Source organism: Oryctolagus cuniculus, chromosome 19 (genome assembly GCF_051225735.1).
Source record: "Oryctolagus cuniculus isolate XC-2025 breed Fujian yellow rabbit chromosome 19, ASM5122573v1, whole genome shotgun sequence".
NCBI classification, from domain to species: Eukaryota; Metazoa; Chordata; class Mammalia; order Lagomorpha; family Leporidae; genus Oryctolagus; species Oryctolagus cuniculus.
Genome location: NC_142885.1, coordinates 63167707 through 63187841, shown reverse-complemented (window position 1 = coordinate 63187841; position 20135 = coordinate 63167707). Strand labels below are relative to the sequence as shown.

Genomic DNA, 20135 nt, shown 5'->3' with positions numbered 1-20135 from the left:
TCTTCCACTGTTTTTCCCAGGCCATTAGCAGGGAGCTGGATCAGAAGTGGAGCAGCCGGGACTTGAACCAGCACCCACAGGGGATGCCACCATTTCTTTTTTTTTTTTTTCCAGACATAGCTCTACCCACTATGCCACAGCGCTGGCCCCCACAGTCAGACTTTGGAACACATGTATCGGGAAAGGAGAGGACAATGAGTTCCATGGGCCAGGAATGGCTCTGTGAGCTGCTGCTCAACCCTCACGGGTCCCAGAGGACTGGGTAAAGGCCGGACAGGGTGGACTTCCCTGGCCGATGGGCCCGTGTAAGCCACAGAGACTTGGACCGAGGTGCCGGGGCAAAGCCAGCTGTTCAGTGGGTCGAGTTCAGGGTTCCTGGTGGCATTCAGCAAGAACTGAAGCCGGAGGATGCAAATGAGTCCAGGAGGCTACAGAACACGATGTGAAAATCAGTGCTTGTGCTGGGGCCATCAGGAGCCACTGATGGTTAATGAGCAGCAGAGTGACACAGATCGACATGTGTGGGGAGCTGGGGGCAGGGGCGTGGCGTGAGGATCGTGCAGACATCACTGTGAGGTCAAAAACGGCACTTGATACACCTGCTGGGGCCAGCAGAGTCTGTCTGCCCAGCCCTTGAACCTGGGCTGCCCCAGGGTGCTCTGAGCAACAGAACCTGATGACAGGGCTGTCAGTTCCCAGTCTCGCCCAGCTGCCCCGCAGAGGTGCTCAGGCTAGCCCACGGGGGGGGGGGGGGGGGGGAGTAGGGAGAGGGAGAGGGAGGGAGGGGGAGAGGGAGAGGGGGAGGGAAAGGGGGGAGAGGGAGGGAGGGAGAGGGGGGGAGGGGGAGAGGGACCGCATTTCTGCTTTTCCGCTCAGGCTAGGAAGGACGTGACCTCACCCCGCAGGCGAGACGGGGGTGGGCGGGGAGCGTGGGCGGGGAGCGAGGTGAGAGGTCGGGCTCCTCTGCTGGGACTCTGCAGCATGGCACACTCACTCGTGGCTGCCCCTAACCAGGCCTCTGCACCGAGGCGTTCCAGCGGCGCCTGCGGGCTGTGCGACCCTGGGCGAGGCACTCAGCCTCTCTGGGCCCAAGGTGCTGGCCGTGGGCACCTGACACAGTACTGCTGAACAAACAGGACCCGCATCCCTGGCGCCTGGGGCGGGTGAAGTCCGATCTCTGCTCCAGGCGACGCCAAGCCCTAAGCCAGGCTGCTCGGGCCGCAACGGGCATGCGCAACACGCAGACCTTGGCCTCTGCACACCGGTCTCCACCGACCGCAGCCCGCGGGCGGAGGGAGGGTGAGAGCCAGCAGAGGCCCAAAGCCGCTGGACTCGAAGCCAAGGGAGACGGGGGCCGGCCTGAAGGGCGCAGGCTGCGTACTGGGGGCGGGGGGCTGGCCCAAGACAAACACGGTAGCTTGTTATAAAGCATCGATTAAATCGCTTAAGGCTCCAGGAAAAAGGAGAAACAACCCCGGAAGGTCGAGAGAGTTCCTTACAGAGCACCCCCGGCCCCCGCCGCGGCCAGTAACGACGCCCCCGACGTGGCACTGAGCGCCCCCCGTGGGACACATCCTCCACGCGTGCTCCGCCCCTCCCCCCCCACCTTCCCAAAACTCGGCCTGAAGCGAATCCTGGGACAGGACGCAGGCCAGACGCCCGGAGCGCACGGGATCGCCTGCAAGCCCAGGGTCCGGGCTCTGCAGAAGCCAAGGACCGACGCAAGGCGACACGGGGCGGCGTGACCGTGGGCCCGGGGCTGCAGCAGCTCCCGCGCGCCGGTGTCCCCGGGGCCCCAGACCACCGCGCCCCCAGCCCCGGGCCACCTGCTTCTCCGAGACGCAACCTCTGGGGGCAACGCCTATGCCTCCCTCACAAGCAAGCAAAGGGGGGTCACGGAGAACGGACCCCCCTACCCTCGGGAGCCGCCTTCTCAAGTTTTACCGCAGCCGCACCTAAGTTCCAAACCCGCCCACGGCACGTTCCGCGCGTGCGCACAGCCCTCCTCTCCCGACACTTATTTCGCGCGCCTGGAGGGGCAGATTGGGCCCGCCGGGCGGAAATGCGCCTCGGCCGGTTCCGGTGACCGGGTCGGCGGCCAGGGTGGCGGCATGGAGGAGGAGGTTCCTCACGGTGAGCTCGCAGAGCGCGCGCGGGCGGCAGGGCGGAAGCGATGCGAGCTGTTCTAACTATAATCCTGTCTCCGCGCAGACTGTCCCGGGGCTGACAGCGCCCAGGCGGGCCGAGGGGCCTCCTGTCAGGGATGCCCCAACCAACGGTTGTGTGCCTCTGGGGCTGGCGCCGCTCCGGACCCGGGTAAGGAAGGGACCAGGCCTGAACAGGAAGTGAAAAGCGCAGGCCCGGAAGTGGGGAGCCTGGGGCGGGAGAAAGTGGGCGGTAGTAGTCGGGGCGGGACCTGAGGGATGAGTGACAGGCGCGGGCTAGGAGGTAAGAGTGTGGCGGAAGGGGCGGGGCCAGAGGAGGCGGGGCGTGGAGTGGGTGGGGTGAGGGGCGGGGCTTGAGTGGGCGAGGCCTTTAAAAGGCGAAAGGCGGGACCTTAAGGGTCATTGACAGCCGTGGAGTCCAAAGGCACGCTAAGAGGGGCGGGGCTCCCAGGACGACGGGGCGTGGCCAGAGGGTTGAGTGACAGAAACAGATTGCAGAGGGTAGAGTAGGTCGGCGTTGAAGGCAAGGGAGCCCTGGGGCTTAAATCCTGGCTCTGCCGCTTTAGGCAAAATCGTCTTCCTTGTGAGCAGTGATTCTGCCACTCGGTGCACAGAAGTGTGTGTGACTCGCTGTGAACGCTGTCCGCTGTGGTGCAGCTTACGTGGACCGGAGAGGCGTGAGCGAGCCATTAGCACTGGGAAGGGGAGGACTCGGAGCCCACTCGGGCAGGCTTGGGCTGCAAGCAGCGTGCCTGGGGAAGGGCTGTAGCCCCCCAGAAATGGAGAGAGACCCAGTGTGCCTATAGATTGGGAGCAAGGTGGTGAGCGCACTCGTGTCTGGTGAACAGCAGGCACCTGTTAGGCCCGGCCGCCGGGCAGGCTCCCGGGCTCAGCTTGCTGGACGTCTGGGGCCAGGTCGTTCCTTGCTGCGGGGTTGTCTACCCGCTTTGTGACACCAGCAGCGTGTCCAGACATTGTCAGAAGTCCCTGGACAGGTCTTTGTGCAAGGCTGGGAGCCATTTCTGTGTGCAAAGTGAGCCCTTCCGCCGGAGTCCCGCGTGGCCCTACTTACGTTCCAGCGGGTGCCCGATACACGCGGCGCTCTCAGGCGTGGTCCTCGTGGCACGTTCAGGCGTGGTAGCGGCCCTGTGTTCCCGGGGGCACTCGGCACCTCCGCTGGCTGCCGCCTGACGCAGGACGCAGCTCCGAGGGGCCTCCCTCCCTGACTGGTGGTGGGCGCTCTCTTTGCAGCCCTAGAGGAGATCAAGGAGAAGATGCAGCCCGTGAAACACAAGATCCTGGTGCTGTCCGGAAAGGGCGGTGTGGGGAAGAGCACCTTCAGCGCCCACCTCGCCCACGGGCTGGCAGAGGACGAGAACTCGCAGGTGGGACCCTGCAAGGGGCTGCTGCTGTGCGGGGTGCCCGGGTGGCTCCTCGCGAGCACACTCCTTCCCCTGAGTGGGCTGGGCCTCTGGAGTCCCGGCCCCTGCAGACCGCAGGGGCCTGACCAGTGGGCGTGACGGGGTGCACGGGGTCCCCGGCCAGGAGGGCGGATGGCAGGTGTACGTCCGCTCGCATGCGTGTTACATGAGGGGTGGACTCCTCCTTCCTCCTCATTAACCTCGTTCTGCTTCTCCCCTAAACCAGGCGCCTCGCAGACCTTGCTGGGGGACCGGGGCCGGCCACCTCCTCTCTGTACAGCCCCCAAGCTGAGGGCCGTGTTTCCTTTTAACTTGCGACCTGTCGTCCTTGGTGTTGCCCACAAAGCCTGCGTTTTTCTGTTTGGCCTTGCGCTGGGCAGCTCATGCCTGCCCACTCCCGTGTTGCCCTCTGGGTGGCCACTTTTCATGCAAGCTGTGCCGGGTGGCTCAGCACCCCAGCTCCGCCCACACCCCTGCTGGGACCCTGGGCAAGTGACCAGCCTCTTCCTGCCTTGGGGTTCGCGTCTTGAGGGCCTCGGGGCTGAGATGATGTGCGTCCGGGGCTGAGCGCCGCGTGGAGTGGCAGTCGTGCCTGCTTTACCCACCATCTGGGGTACGGAGGAGTGATGGTCAGCTCTGTCCTAGACAGGACTCTGCGGCCTGCCCAGGGCACAGCCCAGGGCCAGTTTCCTCAGATTGTCCATACCGCCTGGCATCGTGTTTGCGGCTGGAAACGGTGCAGAGTACTCCTAAACAGCTCTCTGAAGACGGGCTTTGCCCCCGCCCATGGGAGTGGGCCTCTGATTGCATGACTGGCTTCTGTGGAGTTAGGGTCTGAGGTCCTGGAGCTGCTGTGCGCGGTGTGGAAACGTGGCCAGCCAAGCTGACTCCCCAGCCGTAGAGGCCTCACTGGCCCTGAGAGCACACGCGGGCAGCGCGTGGCTAACACTGCAGGTGTCTTAGTTTGCTGCTTTTTTTTTTTTTTTTTGACAGGCAAAGTAGACAGTGAGAGAGAGAGACAGAGAGAAAGGTCTTCCTTTGCCGTTGGTTCACCCTCCAATGGCTGCCTCGGCTGGCGCGCTGCTGCCGGCGCACCGCGCTGATCCGATGGCAGGAGCCAGGTACTTATCCTGGTCTCCCATGGGGTGCAGGACCCAAGTACTTGGGCCATCCTCCACTGTACTCCCGGGCCACAGCAGAGAGCTGGCCTGGAAGAGGGGCAACCGGGACAGAATCTGGCGCCCCGACAGGGACTAGAACCTGGTGTGCCAGCGCCGCAGGCGGAGGATTAGCCTAGTGAGCCGTGGCGCCGGCCTTAGTTTGCTTTAAGATTTATTTATTTATTTATTTGGGGCCGGCACTGTGGGATTCAAGTCCCGGCTGTTCTACTTCCAATCTGCTCTCTGCTGTAGCCTGGGAAGGCAGTGGAAGATGGCCCAAATGCTTGAGCCCTGCACCCCATGGGAGACCCTGAGGAAGCTCCTGGCTCCTGGCTTCGGATCGGCACAGCTCCAGCCATTGTGGCCATCTGGGGAGTGAACCAGCAGATGGAAGACCTCTCTCTGTCTCTGTCTCTCTACCTCTCTATAACTCTGGCTTTTGAATAAATAAATAAATCTTTTTTAAAATTTATTTATTTGTTTGAGAGAGAGAGAGATCTTCTTTCTGCTTGTTTACTTCCCAAATGGCTGCAACAGCCGGGGCTGGGCCAGGCCAAAGTCAAGAACCAGAGACTCCGTCTGGGTCTCCCACGTGGGTGGCAGGGACGTGAACACTGGGGCCATCTCCTCCTGCTCTCCCAGGTGCATTGGCGGGAAGCTGAGTAGGAAGCAGAGCAGGCGAGACTCGAACCAGTGCTCTGGTACAGGATGCCAGCAACAGGCAGGCGTTTCGGCGGGGGTCTGACCTGCAGCACAGTCGTCCCCCCCACCCCCTCCCCACTGCAGACGTCTTGTCGATTAAAGTCAGGCGTCCAGATTCCTTGTCGATTAAAGTCAGGCGTCCAGATTCCGCCTTGCCCGCTGTCCTGCCTGTGACAGGGGGAAGCTTGGCACCACCTTGCTCAGGGCCCCTCCCGGGGAGCGCTTCAGGCAGGCGGGTGTGTGTCACCCCTTTCGGAAGGGTCTTGGACGACTCCCGGGTGGGTGAGGCACGTGCAAGCTGTGGAGAGGCAGGAGGAGCCTTCACAGGGTGCGCCTGAGCTGGCAAGGGAAGGAATTGCGTGCCAGTGCCGCCTCTCCACCGCAGGGGCTGCTGCTGCGGGGCAGGGGTTTGGCCGCGCAGGCGAGACGCCAGCGCAGAGCCCTGGAGGCAGCAGGGGCCCTGGCGCCCATGTGGGAAACCTGGGTCGGGTTCCCAGATCCAGCCCAGCCCAGCCCAGCCCAGCCCAGCCCAGCCCAGGCTTTGCAGATCAGTCAGCGGGAGCCCTCTCTGGATTGCGCACTCTGTCTCCGTCTTTTCCACTTGAACACAATCTTTTGAAAAGCCACTGATGCCCATAAAGTGCAAGTGGGTGAGCTTCCTGTGTGCTCTGACTGGCGAGCACCGCTCAGACAGGTGAGGCTGAACCGGGAGAGGCAGCTCGCACTGGTCACATGACCCTGGGGACCCCCCCCACCTCTTCTTGCGGGGGAGCGGGGGTGCTGGGTAAAGGCGAAGCTCGAGGTGTTGACGCCCACGGCATCCCTGCGCCCCCGCCTCCTGCAGGCACTGCCTCGTCACACCGGTTCCTGCCCGGAACGCTGTGGGCGGAAGCAGGGTGCTGATAGATTCCACCGCACATCTGACAGGGACGCGGGGCGCCCGTGACCTGTCGCAGGGGCTGTCAGCACCTGTGGTCCCATCGCCGGGGACCCATGCTCCCTCCATTTCCGGCATCCTTGCCTCGCTTCAGTCACTCCCTTCTTTGTGTGGAGGGCACTTTCTCGGCAGGAGGCTGGGGACACTGTTCCCAGAGAGAGGGCGTGGAACCCGAGTGGGCACTGGGGCAGCCTCTGTCAGGGCCCTGGTGCTGGTGTCCTTTCCCAGGTCCTGAGGCCCTGATGCTAAATGCCCCCGCGTCCAGGTGCAGCGGGCCCAGGCTCCCCAAGTGTCAGGGAGCAGGCCAGGCTGCCCGGCTGTGCTGCCGGCCTGCTCCAGCAGAGGGCGCCGGAAGCCAGCGCAGGCTCCTGGACCTCTCTGGTCCTGACCGCTGGCCTGAGAGGCTGGGTTTGTGCAGAGGGAAGTCACAGACTTACCAGAGGTGTGCGCTTTGGCTCTGAGACATCACAGCTTTCAGATAAGTACCGCCCTGTTCTCCGGAAGGTTCCAGAAGACCGTGTCTGACCCCGCTTCTCCAACGGGGAGAGCAGGGTATTTGGGGTCGTCAGAGCCCCCAGCAGCTCTCCTGGATTTCCTCATTTCACCTTTCTTGGTTGCAGGCTGATCATTAACCTTCAGGGTCACAGGGCTGTGCAGCCGGTCAGCTCGGCGGGATCTTTGCTCCAGCCCTCCTCGCCTGGGCCCATGGGGAGTGGGAAGAGCACTGGCCATGGAGGCGGGAGACCTCAGTTCCTGTCCCTGGCACTGGGCCTCTCAGAACCCCAGTTCTTCTGTAAAGCAGAGAGAGTGATGCCCACCGCCTGGGCACATGGCAGCAGCTGAGCAGACGGTGGCTGAGCCCAAGGGTGCATGTGGCCTCCCACCACCCCCACCCCCCAAGTCCTTAAAGTCACCCGGAAGGAGCTCGGCCAGACATGGGGTGGGGGCCAGGCAGTGCTGAGCTTGGCCTGAGGGGTTTGAACTGACTGCTGCTGGCCTGGAAGCCGCGTTCTGTCCCTTGTGAGAATCCACGCCTGACGCTGGCTGACGTCCCTACCAGTTGTGACCCTGGGGTGCTGTGCGCTCGGGTGTAACCGCCTGCTCTCTCCTTCCCCAGGTCGCTCTCCTAGACATTGATATATGTGGGCCGTCCATCCCCAAGATAATGGGACTGGAGGGAGAACAGGTAAGAGCCAGATTGCACACGTCGGGCTGTTTTTCTCACAGTGTAAACCGTGTTAACACTCAGCTGTTACCCCTAACGGGGACAAGCAGAGCCCGTACATTTTTGCATGGACCTGATGAACGCAGATAAACGTTCGCTTGTCCACCTGTCCACTTCTACAGCAGCCGTGGACTACCGGGGCGGGATTCTGGATAAACTCCATCCGCGCCACTCGGTTTCGTTGCCTTCTTAGAAGGGAAGGGAAACAGCAAGTGAATTATTGCAGAAGTGAGACGTGGAAATTCAGCCGTGACCAGGAACGCTCAGCCGGGGCTTGCTAGGGTCTGCACCCTGGAGGAAAGGGCCGGCCTCTGCCCTTGTGGTCTCCCTGGGGAACTGAGACTGGGAGGCCGGTGACTGACGCAGGCAGGGGAGGGACCCCATGCGGCTCCCTTCCTGCTGCCTTGCAAAAAGAGGGCGTCCATATGCCGGGCCTGGCGAGATTGGCTCTTTCTTGGGACACAGCGGTGATTGGGGCGGGTAATGCCCCTGCCCCGTGGCAGAACCAGAGGACTTCAGACTAGAGCAGGGTGCTCCCTGGGCACCCTCCCTGAGAGTAGCCTTTGGTGCACAGCAAAGGGAGGTGCCAGCTGGGAGGTCAGCCTGGGCCAAGGGGAGGTGCCGGGGCCTGCAGTCCGGGCAAACTTTGTCCTCAGCAGAATGGCCACAGGGCTGCAGGTGCCCATGGCAGAAGGAAAGTCCTGACAGGTGCTGGTAAGGCCTTGAGTTTGCTTCTGAAGTCGCCAGGGGAGGGGGAGACCCCCCGTGGCTGAGGTCAGGTGTCAGGACACAGGCATTCTTGACCATACGTCGCAGTCAGTGCCACCGTGATGACACAGGAGTGTTTAAGGAGTGTTTAAGGATACAATGAGAAGAAAGAAAACAGAAGTTCTCCTTTCTTACACACTATATAACCATGTCACGGGTACCTTCTTTCAAGACCGGAGACTTGGGCCGGCGCCTGCAGCATAGTGTGTTGGGTCTCCGCCTGTGGCGCTGGCTTGGCGCTGGTGCGGGTCCTTGCTGTTCCTCTTCAGATCCAGCTCTCTGCTGGTGGCCTGGGAAAGCAGTGGAGGATGGTCCGAGTGGTTGGGTCCCTGCACCCACGTGGGAGACCCAGAGGAGGCTCCTGTCTCTTGGCTTTGGATCGGCCCAGCTCTGGCTGTTGCGGCCATTTGGAGAACGAAACAGCAAGTAGGAAGACCTCTCTCTGCCTCTGCCTCTCTGTAACTCTGCCTTTCAGATAAATAATCTTAAAAAAAAAAAAAAAAAAAGGAAATGTATCAAATAAGTATGACTGGAGGCTGGCGCTGTGGCTCAGTAGGCTAATCCTCCACCTGTGGCACCGGCACACCAGGTTCTAGTCCCGGTCGGGGTGCCGGATTCTGTCCCGGTTGCTCCCCTTGCAGTCCAGCTCTCTGCTATGGCCCGGGAGTGCAGTGGAGGATGGCCCAAGTCCTTGGGCCCTGCACCCCATGGGAGACCAGGAGAAGCACCTGGCTCCTGCCTTCAGATCAGCGCGGTGCGCCGGCCACAGCACGCCGGCCGCATTGGAGGGTGAACCAACAGAAAAGGAAGACCTTTCTCTCTGTCTCTCTCCCTCACTGTCCACTCTGCCTGTCAAAAAAAAAAAAAAAAGAGAGAGAGAGAGAGAGAAATTTTAAAAAGTATGACTGGAAATAATGGTTTTTAAAATGTATTTATTTATTAGAGAGGCAGAGCTCCCATCTGCTGCTTACTCCCCAAATGCCTGCAATAGCTGGGGCTTGGCCACAGCTGAAACCGGCAGCTGGGAACTCGGTCCAGGTCTCCTTCAAGAGAGGCAGGAGCCTGACCACTTGAGCCGTCACTTGCTGCCTCCGTGGGTCTGCCTAGCAGAAAGCTGGAGTCGGGAGCTGGTGCTGGGTCAGACCCAGGCACTCCGGTGTGGGGTGTGGGCACTGGAGCTGGCACTTAACTGCCAGGCCAGACGCGTACCCTAGGTAATTTTTTTTTTTAAATAGACAAAACTTCAAGTCCTTCACAAAGGACCATATATTGTATGGTTCCATTTGTGTGAAATATATAGACAAAACCATAATGACTGAAAACAGATTGGGGGCCGCCTAAGGCAGGGGGCTGGGAGCAGAACCAGGGGTGACAGCTGCGGGGGCCAGCGTTTCACTCTGGAGTCAGGGAGACGCTCTGGAATTGACGGAGTGAGGGACGGACGCCGCTGTGAACAGAGAGCCCCCCCGTTGTACTCCAGTAAAGCTCTCGGAAGGGGTGAGGCTTCATCCGGAGCGGACTTTGGCTCGCGGCTGCTCCGCGCTGCTGTACAGCAGCGTCGCTCCAAGGCTGATGTGTAACTGGAAGTTCTCTCAGTTCCGCTTTCTAATAGAGGCTGTGCAGAGCTGCACCTGCCGCTGATGGACGCCCTCTGCAGGGGGGGGCTGCCCGTCGACCCCAGCTCTTCCCCCTCGGGAGCGTCAGGCCGCAGCTAGGGCAGTTTGGAGCAACAGGTAGTTCCCGGGGCGAGCGTTTGGCTTAGTGGTTCATGCACCCGCATCTCGGATGACGACGCCTGGGTTCCCAGCTCCGCCTTGGCCCCTGATCCCAGCTTCCCGCTGACGCAGACCTGGGAGGCAGCGGCCCTGGCCCAGACACTTGGGTTCCCGCCACCCACCCGGTAGACTGGACTGCATTTCTGGCCCAGCCCTGGCCGTTGCGGGCATTTGAAGAGTGAACCAGGGGGTGGGATGGCTCTCTCTTTCTCTCTGCTCTTGAATTTAAAAAGAAAAAAAAAAACTTTTTTTTTTTAAAGGAAAACATTATTCCCTTCACTCTTGGACTACTAGAGAAGCAGCCTCACTGCCCCGTGGTCACCTGCGTTTTCTTTCTTTTTTTTTTAAGATTTCATTTATTTATTTATTTGAAAGTCAGAGTTACACAGAGAGAGAAGGAAAGGCACAGAGAAAGAGAGAGAGAGAGAAAGGTCTTTCATTCACTGGTTTACTCCCCAGTTGGCACGCACGATCTGAAGCCAGGAGCCAGGAGCTTCTTGCAGGTCTCCCACGCGAATGCAGGGGCCCAAGGACTTGGGCCATCTTCTGCTTTCCCAGGCCATAGCAGCGAGCTGGATCGGAAATGGAGCACCCAGGACTCGAACCGATGCCTATATGGGATGCTGGCACTGCAGGTGGCGGCTTTACCCGCTACACCACAGCACTGGCCCCTCACTTATATTTTCTCAACAACAACCAAGCCAATTCCCGTCACTCTCTCCCAATGCTTCAGACCTCAAGCCACGGTGGAACTTGAGTGACTGGTTCCCTGGCCAGGCAGAATTTCAAAACAACACAGTTTGGGAGCCAAGGGTATTTATAGGCTTGCGTCTTCCATGGCCCGCCCTGAGCTGTTACCTTACTGAGGGTTCAGAGGTCACATAAGACAAGGAGCTGTGTTTCATAAAGCTGTGTTCTTGGTTCAGTTGTGCACAAAGTGTGACGTGGGTGTGCTGTCTCACATGCGTGTCGATGCTCCCGTCCGCACAGGTTCACCAGAGTGGCTCGGGCTGGTCTCCGGTGGTGAGTTACCCCTTTGCCGTGTTTTCAGGGTGGGGTGTGGGGGTCGTGTGCACCTGGTGGACTGGTGGCCCGCCTGTTTGTCAGCCACAGGCATTGCCTGAGGCGCCTCTTGAGGCACAGTGGACACATTAAGACCCTTACGTCTGAGGGGCCACGGCTCAAACGTCTGCAGCCTGTGGGCCGGCGTTCTCTGCTCTGGTCGCTGGAAAGGCGTCATGTGTAACTGAACAGCCATGCTGTGTTTCAATAAAACTTTATTTACAAAATCAGACAGTGGGCCCCGTTTGCCGAGCCCTAGTTGAGACAGTTTGGAAGTGACACCTGTTCGTTTCGGCTGAGTCTCCTGTCACTGCCAGCCACCCGGGCCTTCCAGGTCGCCCCAGCTTGGCGGCCTCTGTTCCGTGCGGTGGGCTTTCAGCCAGAGCTGGGACAGGGAGCCCCGGCAGTGCTCCTCTGTGTGCTGTTGAGTGAGGTGTGTCTCGCCCTTGTCCCCTGCCGCCTCTGCAGTACGTGGACGACAACCTGGGGGTGATGTCGGTGGGCTTCCTGCTCAGCAGTCCCGACGACGCCGTCATCTGGAGAGGACCCAAGAAAAACGGTGTGCCGCCAGCTTCCCCTCCTTGCTCTCGTCCCGCCGAGGCCACGGCTCTGGGCTCCGTCCGCACCTGTGCCGTCCCGCCGGGCCCCGTGCCGCGTCGGCACCAGCGTGGTCCGACAGCACGATGGGAAGTGCCAGCTCCCGCATCTCTTAGGAGTTTCCCCTCCTTAAAACCTGTGGCACCCTGCAGTTACCCGCCGGCTGGCGTCCCCGGGGCCCGTTGCTGTCAGGGAGAGGGGTGTGTGAGGGAGGAGCCACGGCAGGCTGGGCTGTCCTGGGGCGGAGGGCTAGGACCAAAGGTGCTGCTGGCCCTGCCGCCCGTGAGGTCGTTGCCAGGCAAAGCACAGACTGCACCAGCGTGGTCCGGCCTTAACCGCTCCCGTCTGACCCCACTGGCTGCCAGCTGCGCCCTCCTGTAGGTGCGACCACCTGCGGGCGTCTGTGCATAGAGGTCACGACCCACTCCTTCCCCAGGCATGATCAAGCAGTTCCTCCGCGACGTGGACTGGGGCGAGCTGGACTACCTCATCGTGGACACCCCACCGGGGACGTCAGACGAGCACCTCTCGGTCGTCCAGTACCTGGCTGCGGCACACATCGATGGGGCTGTGATCATCACCACCCCGCAGGTGAGCCGGGCCCGCCCCGCGTGGCTCCGAGCCGGCCTGTAGCCGCACCCCGCAGGGCCGGCATCACTGCTGACCAGCTGGCTGGCCTCCGTTCGCAGTGTCCTTGGTCATCTGCAGTAGGGCAGAGTGGCCTGCGCTTTCCCTGGGTGCCGCCAGGTCTGCGGCGCTCATCCACTCACAGCATCTGGAAACCTCCGGTTTCAGTAGAACCAGCCGGGGGTGGGGGAGCCAGGCATTTGCAGGCCAGCTCCGAGGGTCCTTGCCCCTTCTCGGGGGATGTCCCCTCCCTCTCTACCAGTCACTCACTTCTTAGCTGTGCCGTGAGGCCCCTGTGACCCCAGTCTGAAGCGCATACCCTCCTTAGCGCCGTGCCACATAAATCCTGTGCTGAACAAAGACAGGGCTGTGGCTGCTATTGATCTTTTCTTAAAAAAAATTATTTATTTTATTTGAAAGAGAGATTGACAGATCAATTCATTGATTTTCATCCACTGGTTTATTCCCCAAGTGGCTGTAATGGTTGGGAACAGCCCAGGCTGAAGCCAGGAACCTGGAGCTCCACACAGGTCTCCCATGCAGGTGCAGGGACCCAAGGACTTGGGCCATCTTCCGCTGCCTTCATAGGCACCTTGGCAGGGAGCTGGACTGGAAGTGGAGCAGCTGGGATTCCAACCAGCGCTCGTACAGGATGCAGTGTTGTAGGAGGCAGCTTAGCCTGCTGTACCTTTTTCTTGCTACCAAGGGCTGAGAGTCAAGTGTGTGTCTCAGGGAGATCACTCTTTCAGGAGCCGTGATAGGTAACATGACGGGTGCTAAGGTGTGGCCACACCGGACGCGGGCAGCGTGTGTGGTGACATTGAACATGGATGCGTGGCAAGGGCTGTGGTGGCACACTGGCAGCCAGGCGGTCAGGACCCGGAAGTGGATTTGACGGACTCAAGGAGGGCAGTGCGCCTGGTGTTCTTTTTTTTTTTTTTTTTTTTTTTAAAGATTTGTTTATTTGAAAGAGTTACACACACACACACACACAGAGAGAGAGAGAGAGGGAGGTCTTCCATCTGCTGGTTCACTCCCCAGTTGGCCTCAATGGCCTGAGCTGTGCCGATCCAAAGCCAGGAGCCAGGAGCTTCTTCTGGGTCTCCCATGTGGGTGCAGGGGCCCAAGGACTTGGGCCATCCTCTACTGCTTTCCCAGACCATAGCAGAGAGCTGGATCGGAAGAGGAGCAGCCAGGACTCAAACTGGCGCCCATATGGGATGCCGGCGCCGCAGGCCAGGGCATTAACCCGTTAACCCGCTGTGCCACTGCGCCGGCCCTGCTCCTGGTGCTTTTGCCGGTAGAGTTGTTTCTGTTTCTAATCGTCCAGATCAGGAATCAGCAGACTTTTCCTGTCAAGGTGCAGCTGGTAAATATCCCGGCCTTTGAGGACCCCACAGCCTGGGCCGCAGCCGCCGAGCAGTGCCGCTGTGGAGTGAGAGCAGCCGTAGTCTCTGCAGGCAGGGGCTGGCGTTGTGGCACAGCGCGTAAGCCACCGCTTGTGACACCAGCATCCCCCATCCGAGTGTTGTCCAAGTCCCAGCTGTTCTGCTTCTGGTCTGGCTTCCTGCTCATGCGCCTGGTGGGTTAGAGTCCCTGCCACCCACAGGGGAGACCCAGACGGAGTTCCTGGCTCTTGTTTTGCCCTGGCTCAGCCTGGGCTGTTACAGGCATCTGGGGACTGAACCGTGAGTGGAAGATGATCTGTCTCTCTCTGTCACTCTGCCTTTTGAATAAATAAACAAATCTGTAAAAAAAGAAATGCATATAGGCGCCAGTTCGAATCCCAGCTGCTCTATTTCCAATCCAGCTCCTACTAATGTGTCTGGGAAAGGATGGCCCAAGTCCTTGGGCCCCTGAGCCCACATAGGAGCCCACATAGGAGACACAGGAGGAAGCACCTGGCTTCAGATCAGCCCAGCTCCAGCCATTGCAGCCATCTGGGGAGTGAACCAGGGATGTAGATCTCTCTCTCTCTCCCTCTTTCTCTGTAACTCGGCCTTTCAAGTAAATAAATCTTCTTAAAAAAGAGAAAAGGCAGCCAGCCAGGTCTGGCCCGCAGGCTGTGGCTCCCGGGGCCCACATCTACAGGCGGCACCCACTTTGGCTGGGGGGTGGGGTGGGGTGTTCACTAGCAGAGCGAGCACGGGGGCCCCCCGTCTCCAGACTCCCTGTGCATCCGCTGCCTGGCTGCTCAGGTTCATCCTCATGGAGTTTGTGGGACCTGGCAGCAGCTGGAACAGGGCTTGGCACGTAGCAGGCACTAAGTAAGAGGCAGACACTGGGGTTCCACGAGGGCACGGCCGCCCCTCAGCCACACAGACTCAGGAACGTCTGGTCTCCCACCCCTGACAGGAGGTGTCGCTCCAGGACGTGCGGAAGGAAATTAACTTCTGCCGCAAGGTGAAGCTGCCGATCGTCGGGGTGGTGGAGAACATGAGCGGCTTCGTCTGCCCCAAGTGCAAGGTGAGCGGCGGGGCTGGGTCTCGCCGCCTCCGCTGCTGCTCTCCCCAGCAGCCTTCTGGGAAGTGCAGTCCCAACCAGAACCCTCTGTTGCTGACGGGAGGAAAATCCTTGCGGTGCTGGCTAGTCCAAGCCTTTGTGGAGTTTTTTTTAAAGTTTCTTTAAAAGTCTTCTTTAGGATTCTGAAACCAGCCCTGTCTTCCCCCACCTCCCGTCCCTGTGCCTCACAGAAAGAGTCGCAGATATTCCCCCCGACGACAGGGGGCGCGGAGGCCATGTGCCGGGACCTGGCGGTGCCCCTGCTCGGCCGCGTGCCTCTGGATCCACTCATAGGTGGGTGAGTGTGCGCGCCCCGCCCTGCCCGCCCCCGCCCATCAGGGCCTTCGCTCCCATCACCCACCTCCCCCTGCTGCCTCAGCACAGCCGGCCCCATGCTGCAGGGGTTCAGAGCAGGGCGGGTCCCTGGGAGGCAGGGGCAGGATTTGGAAGGAACGCACCAAGGAGAGGGGACGGGAAGGGGTATGGCCATGGAGGAATGGGGCTGAGATGCTGATCTCGGGAGGGCGCCCTCCCCACACCCCGAGACAGCTGTTGCTCTCAGGGGGCCACGTTCCACGAGGAAGCTCATGACAGGCCAGGGCCCCTGGGCCCGAGGAGCGCACCTGTGGGAGCTTCCGGCAGCAAAGCAGGGCACCGTCCTGGTCCCAGGTCCGTCCCACATGCTGTGGGGCATCTGGCGGCAGGGGGTGGGGAGCAGGGCGCCCACTCTCTTAAGTACTCCCCTCCCCCCAGAGGTGTTTCCCCAAGAAACAAATAGTGAGGCCTGGGTCTGAGAGCAGGGCTGGGGAAAGCTGCAGAGGGAGCCTGGGCTCCGCTTGTGGACAGCCTTGCGCCTAGGCCTGGGGGGATTGGACAGCATCAGCCAGGGACGAGAAGCTGAGAGAGGTCTCCTGGGGCCCGTGTCTGCCCAGAGCGGGCTTGGTGGCGGGGAGGGGTTGGTGGAGAGGAAGGGACACACACAAGAGGGGAAGTGGCGACAGGAATTGGCAGGCAAGGGGAGGTGTCCAGGAGGTCCGTGCTGCCCAGCCTGAGCCATGGGGAAGAGGGCCGTCATGCAGATGAAGCCAGAGAGGCCGGCCCCGCCATGGTTCCCTGAGAACCGCCATCCAGGTGGGAGTGGAAGCTTAGCAGGGGGTGAGGGTGGGCCCGAGGGTGGCACAAGGCTGCTCTGCGGATGGGAACAGCCCCAGAGACCCTGAGCCCCGGGCTCCTTCCCCTCTCCCACATCCACAGAGGCTTCCGCGGTTTCCACACAACTGCTGCTGCTTGCTTGGCCTTTGCTCGCGTGATGAGCCACCCCCCGCCACGCAGTTTTCCCACAAGAGGCGCCCGTGTTTTGTGAGAGCAGGGGCCTCCCCACACAGGCGGTGGGGGCAGGGTGCAGCACGCACCACACGCAGTCACTGCCCTCGGTGGGCTCGGTGCCTCGGACGTGTATGGGGGGGACCTTAGCCCATGATGAAGGGTCTCTACCTGCGGGAGCATCTGGGCCCGTGGAGACCCCCTGGCAGCTGAAGGGCTTGCTCTGAGCTAAGAGGATCCAGTGCCTGCTTAGGGGCACAGCCCTGTGTGACAAGGCCTCACACCCTCAACCCCACCTGGAGATGAAAGGGGCCGGGAGGGGCGGTGAATGCTGTCACACAGCCACACCTGCCGCAAGGTCACCTTCCTGGGATCTGGGGAGGGTGTGGGCACGTGCTTCAGCCCCTTCTGGGACCTGGTGGCAAAGGGCAGATTTCTGAAGCTATGGGTCCCAGGCCTTCCTGCCCGCTCTGAGGAAGGACGGAGGGTCCAGTGTCCACGGTCCTAGCCTTGGATGCCTGCTCTCCTGTAAGACCCAGGGACAGCAGTGGTGCTGCGAGGTGGCTGCGAGGACGCCGGGGAAGTGGGGACAGGGCCCTGCTGCAGCCTTTCCCAACAGCACCACCTGGCCGTGGTGAGCGGCCGGGGAGCAGCCAGAGCATGGCGGCATGTCCCAGCTGTCAGGGAAGGAGGCCAGGGTGAAAGGCACAGAGTGGCCTGTGTGTGGCTGCTGAGACCAGCCAGCTCCCAGGCCTGTCCAGCAGGCGTGAGCTTGGGGCTGTCCTAACTGGGTCCACTTAGGCCCATGGCCCCCAGGCCCATCTGGCTCCACTTCTGCCCCCACATTCCTCCCAGGGTCCTTCTCTTGCTCAGTTTCCCATCCCTCTGGGCAACACAGTCAGGGTGTCAGGGACATGACAGGCAGCCTAGGTCATCTGACAGGCTCGGTGGGCAGCAGTGGGCAGGGCACACACAGCCCTGTGCTCGGGCCTAGGCAGGGGGCAGAGCCAGCTGGGCGTGGGTCCACCCGGCGCTGAGGGTTGGCAGCGCGTATGAGAGGGGATCAAACCAACAAGGTGCCCCCCCAGTCTGTGCCCATCGGGACCACCGGGTAACACCACAATCTGTGTGTGCCCAGGACGGGGCAGGAGCCGAGAGCCATGGGCTGTGAAAGACTGGCCCTGGGATAGAAGTACTCAGTAATGTGTACTGTGCTCCCATTCATGTTTTAAGTGCGTGCATGAGTGTGGGTGTGCCACATTTATCTGCATACAGGGTATCTGGAAAGATGCCTAAAATACGACTAGGCCTTTTTGGACCCACTTTTCGTGGTATATCCTTTTGGAGACAAATGGAGCTCTCTACTCCGCTGGTTCACTCCCTAAATGCCCCTTACAGCTGGGACCGGGCTGGGCCAAAGCCAAGAGTGAAGATTGTAATCCAGGTCCCCGACATGGGCGGTGGCAACCCAACGACTCGAAGCACCACCTCGGCCTCCCGGGGTCTGCATTAGAAGGAAGCTGGAGTCAGCAGCACAGCTGGGCATTGAGCCCAGGTCATTGTCATTGTAGTCACGCAACTGCTGGCGCCAACACTCTCCCCGCCCCCAGCCCCCCACTTCATACTTCCTTTACTCGAGAACCAGTGAATCCCTTAAAACGCACTCGTGGGCCAGCCCGGGGGCCGCAAGCTGTTTTTTGCGGGCCTGGCACCTGCCCTTGTCACACCCCACCCAGGTGATCTGTGGTCACGTGGAGGTGGCAGCTGGGTCCTGGAGACCCGGATGTCCCTCCTGAGCTTCTCGTCAGTGAGGTGGGCTCCGGATCTAGCTGTCACCAGCGCAGGAAGAGCCCCTGGTCTCCTTGCCACTGTGTTTTCTCATGGGTTTAATTTTCTGCCGTGTGTTTCTTGAAGGCAAGAGTTGTGACAAAGGCCAGTCTTTTTTTGCTGAAGCGCCGGACTCACCAGCCACATTAGCCTACAGAAGTATAATTCAAAGTAAGTGCGAGAGGCCGCCTGGGACCCTCAGCCAGCCGTGGGGCCGGGCGGGAATAGGAGTGGGGTGGGCTGGCCCTCCCAGCGAGCACCAGAAGCGGTCACTGCTGCCGGCGGTCTGGGATGAGCAGCAGGAAGCCAAGAGCCCGGGAGAGACCTCCTGATGTGTCCACGCTGGGAACAGATTCGCTCTTCAGGGTGAAATCCACAGAAGAGCAAACAGTAAACACAGAACCCTGGTGAGCCGGACCACACGTGTGCATGGGCTCCGTCAGCCAGCGGGCCTGGGTGTCGGTGGTCACGGCTTCGTGTCCGAGTTTGTGGCCAGCTTCTGTCTGCTGGCTGAAGTGACAGCAGGGTTAAGTGTGGGAGCAGGTTTCTCCATTTATAGAATGGGCTGTGGCCAGGCCTCCCGCCGCCGGTCCCCACTGCAGCAGGCAGCGCGGGGTATTCAGGTCAAGTTCACGGCCACGGAGCTGTCGCCCAGTGAAGATGCACCTCCCCCTGCCTGGGGCTGCCTGGGGACTGACGCTCTGCCTGCTCCGGCTTGTTTGCCAGGAATCCAAGAGTTCTGTGGCCTCCGCCAGTCAGAAGACAAGAACCCCGTGAGTTCCTGAGACAGAAGAGCCCCGAGGGCCACAGCAGCAGAGCCATAGGGTTTGCCGCCAGAATGTCCAGCCCGACCTGACCAGCTCGGGGACAGGTGGGGCTGCAGGCAGAAAGGGACCAGAGTGTGGCATGGTTCGACGCCGCTTGGATCGTCTGACGCCTGAACACTTCCCTGTAGAACATAGGCCACGGGCTTTCCTTACGGGTGTGCCATTTGTGAAATAAAAATGCTTCCTGGATCCCCCCCTCCCCCCGCCGCCGCCTGGGCCTGCTTCCCGCGCACAGCAGGCCGTGGGGACGCAGCTCCAGCCGTGCAGGAGCCCATCAGCTTCCTGTCCAAGCTGTTTCTGCCTCTGCATGAGCAGACCTGGAACAGCACCAGCGGCGTGCACGTGTGGCCTCACGGCAGGGGACACGGCCACGTCACACGGAGGGAGCTGTCATCATGGTGAGCCCCACGCTGGACACGCCGCACAGCAAGACGGCAACTCCAGGCTCGCCGTCACTGCCGCGTGCCCTACAGCTGGGTCTGACACACACAGGAACTGAGACCAGCTGAGGGAAGGGGGCGTTGCTGTCTTCCATCCCGCTGGGGCGTAAACGCAGAGGGCTGGGCAAATCCCTTAGGTCTCTTGCTCCCGTTCTGTCATCCCCGCCCCGGTCCCGTGCACGCCTGCTTGTGTTGGTCAGATTTGCACGTGGTCTGTGGGAGGAAGGCCGAACCCCTCTCCAGGGCACGAGGGTGCAGCGCCCGGGGCAGCCCCACCACCTCACAGCACGGGGAAGCGCTTCCCGCAGGTTCCCCGGCCCTCGGCTGCCAGACAGCCTTGACCCCCTAACACTGGGGACTCTCGAGCTTCTGACGTCACCTGGGCGGGCCTGCCTGTGAGGCAGAGGTCAGCTACAGCCTCTATCCTGAGACTAAACCTGCAGAGGCAGGGCGAGCCTGCTCAGATCTGAAAGGCATCACCTTCTCACCTCCAGAGATACCTGCTGAGTTCAATAAACACAGATTCTTCCCTCAATTCTATAGGCTTTTTTGTTTTTTGTTTTTTTTTTTTAAAGAAATCGTTAAAGGGCCCAGCGTTGTAGACTAGTGGGTAAAGCCGCTGCGTCCCATACGTGAACTACTTCGAGTCTCGGCTGTTCTACTTCTGATCCAGCTCCCTGCTGTGGCCAGGGAAAAGCAGCAGAAGACGGCCCAACTGCTTGGGCCCCTGCCACCCACATGGGAGACCCAGAAAAAGCTCCTGGCTCCTGGCTTCAG

The 20135-nt window shown here is 60.8% G+C and overlaps 1 protein-coding gene across 2 annotated transcripts; it reads left to right on the top strand.

Annotated features, from left to right (window-relative positions):
• Positions 1-2088: 2088 nt before the first annotated feature.
• NUBP1 (NUBP iron-sulfur cluster assembly factor 1, cytosolic) lies at positions 2089-19893 on the top strand. 2 transcript variants are annotated; one of them, XM_089320735.1, is made up of 11 exons: positions 2089-2133; positions 2212-2316; positions 3417-3550; positions 7503-7571; positions 11144-11176; positions 11684-11774; positions 12249-12403; positions 14795-14905; positions 15133-15235; positions 18179-18262; positions 18818-19893. In XM_089320735.1, the coding sequence occupies exons 1-11, from the start codon at positions 2112-2114 to the stop codon at positions 18874-18876; spliced, it is 966 nt and encodes a 321-aa protein (XP_089176861.1). In that variant the 5' UTR covers positions 2089-2111; the 3' UTR covers positions 18877-19893. The 2 variants fall into 2 exon arrangements, with proteins under 2 accessions (XP_089176861.1, XP_089176862.1); XM_089320736.1 differs by lacking the exon at positions 3417-3550.
• Positions 19894-20135: the final 242 nt, after the last annotated feature.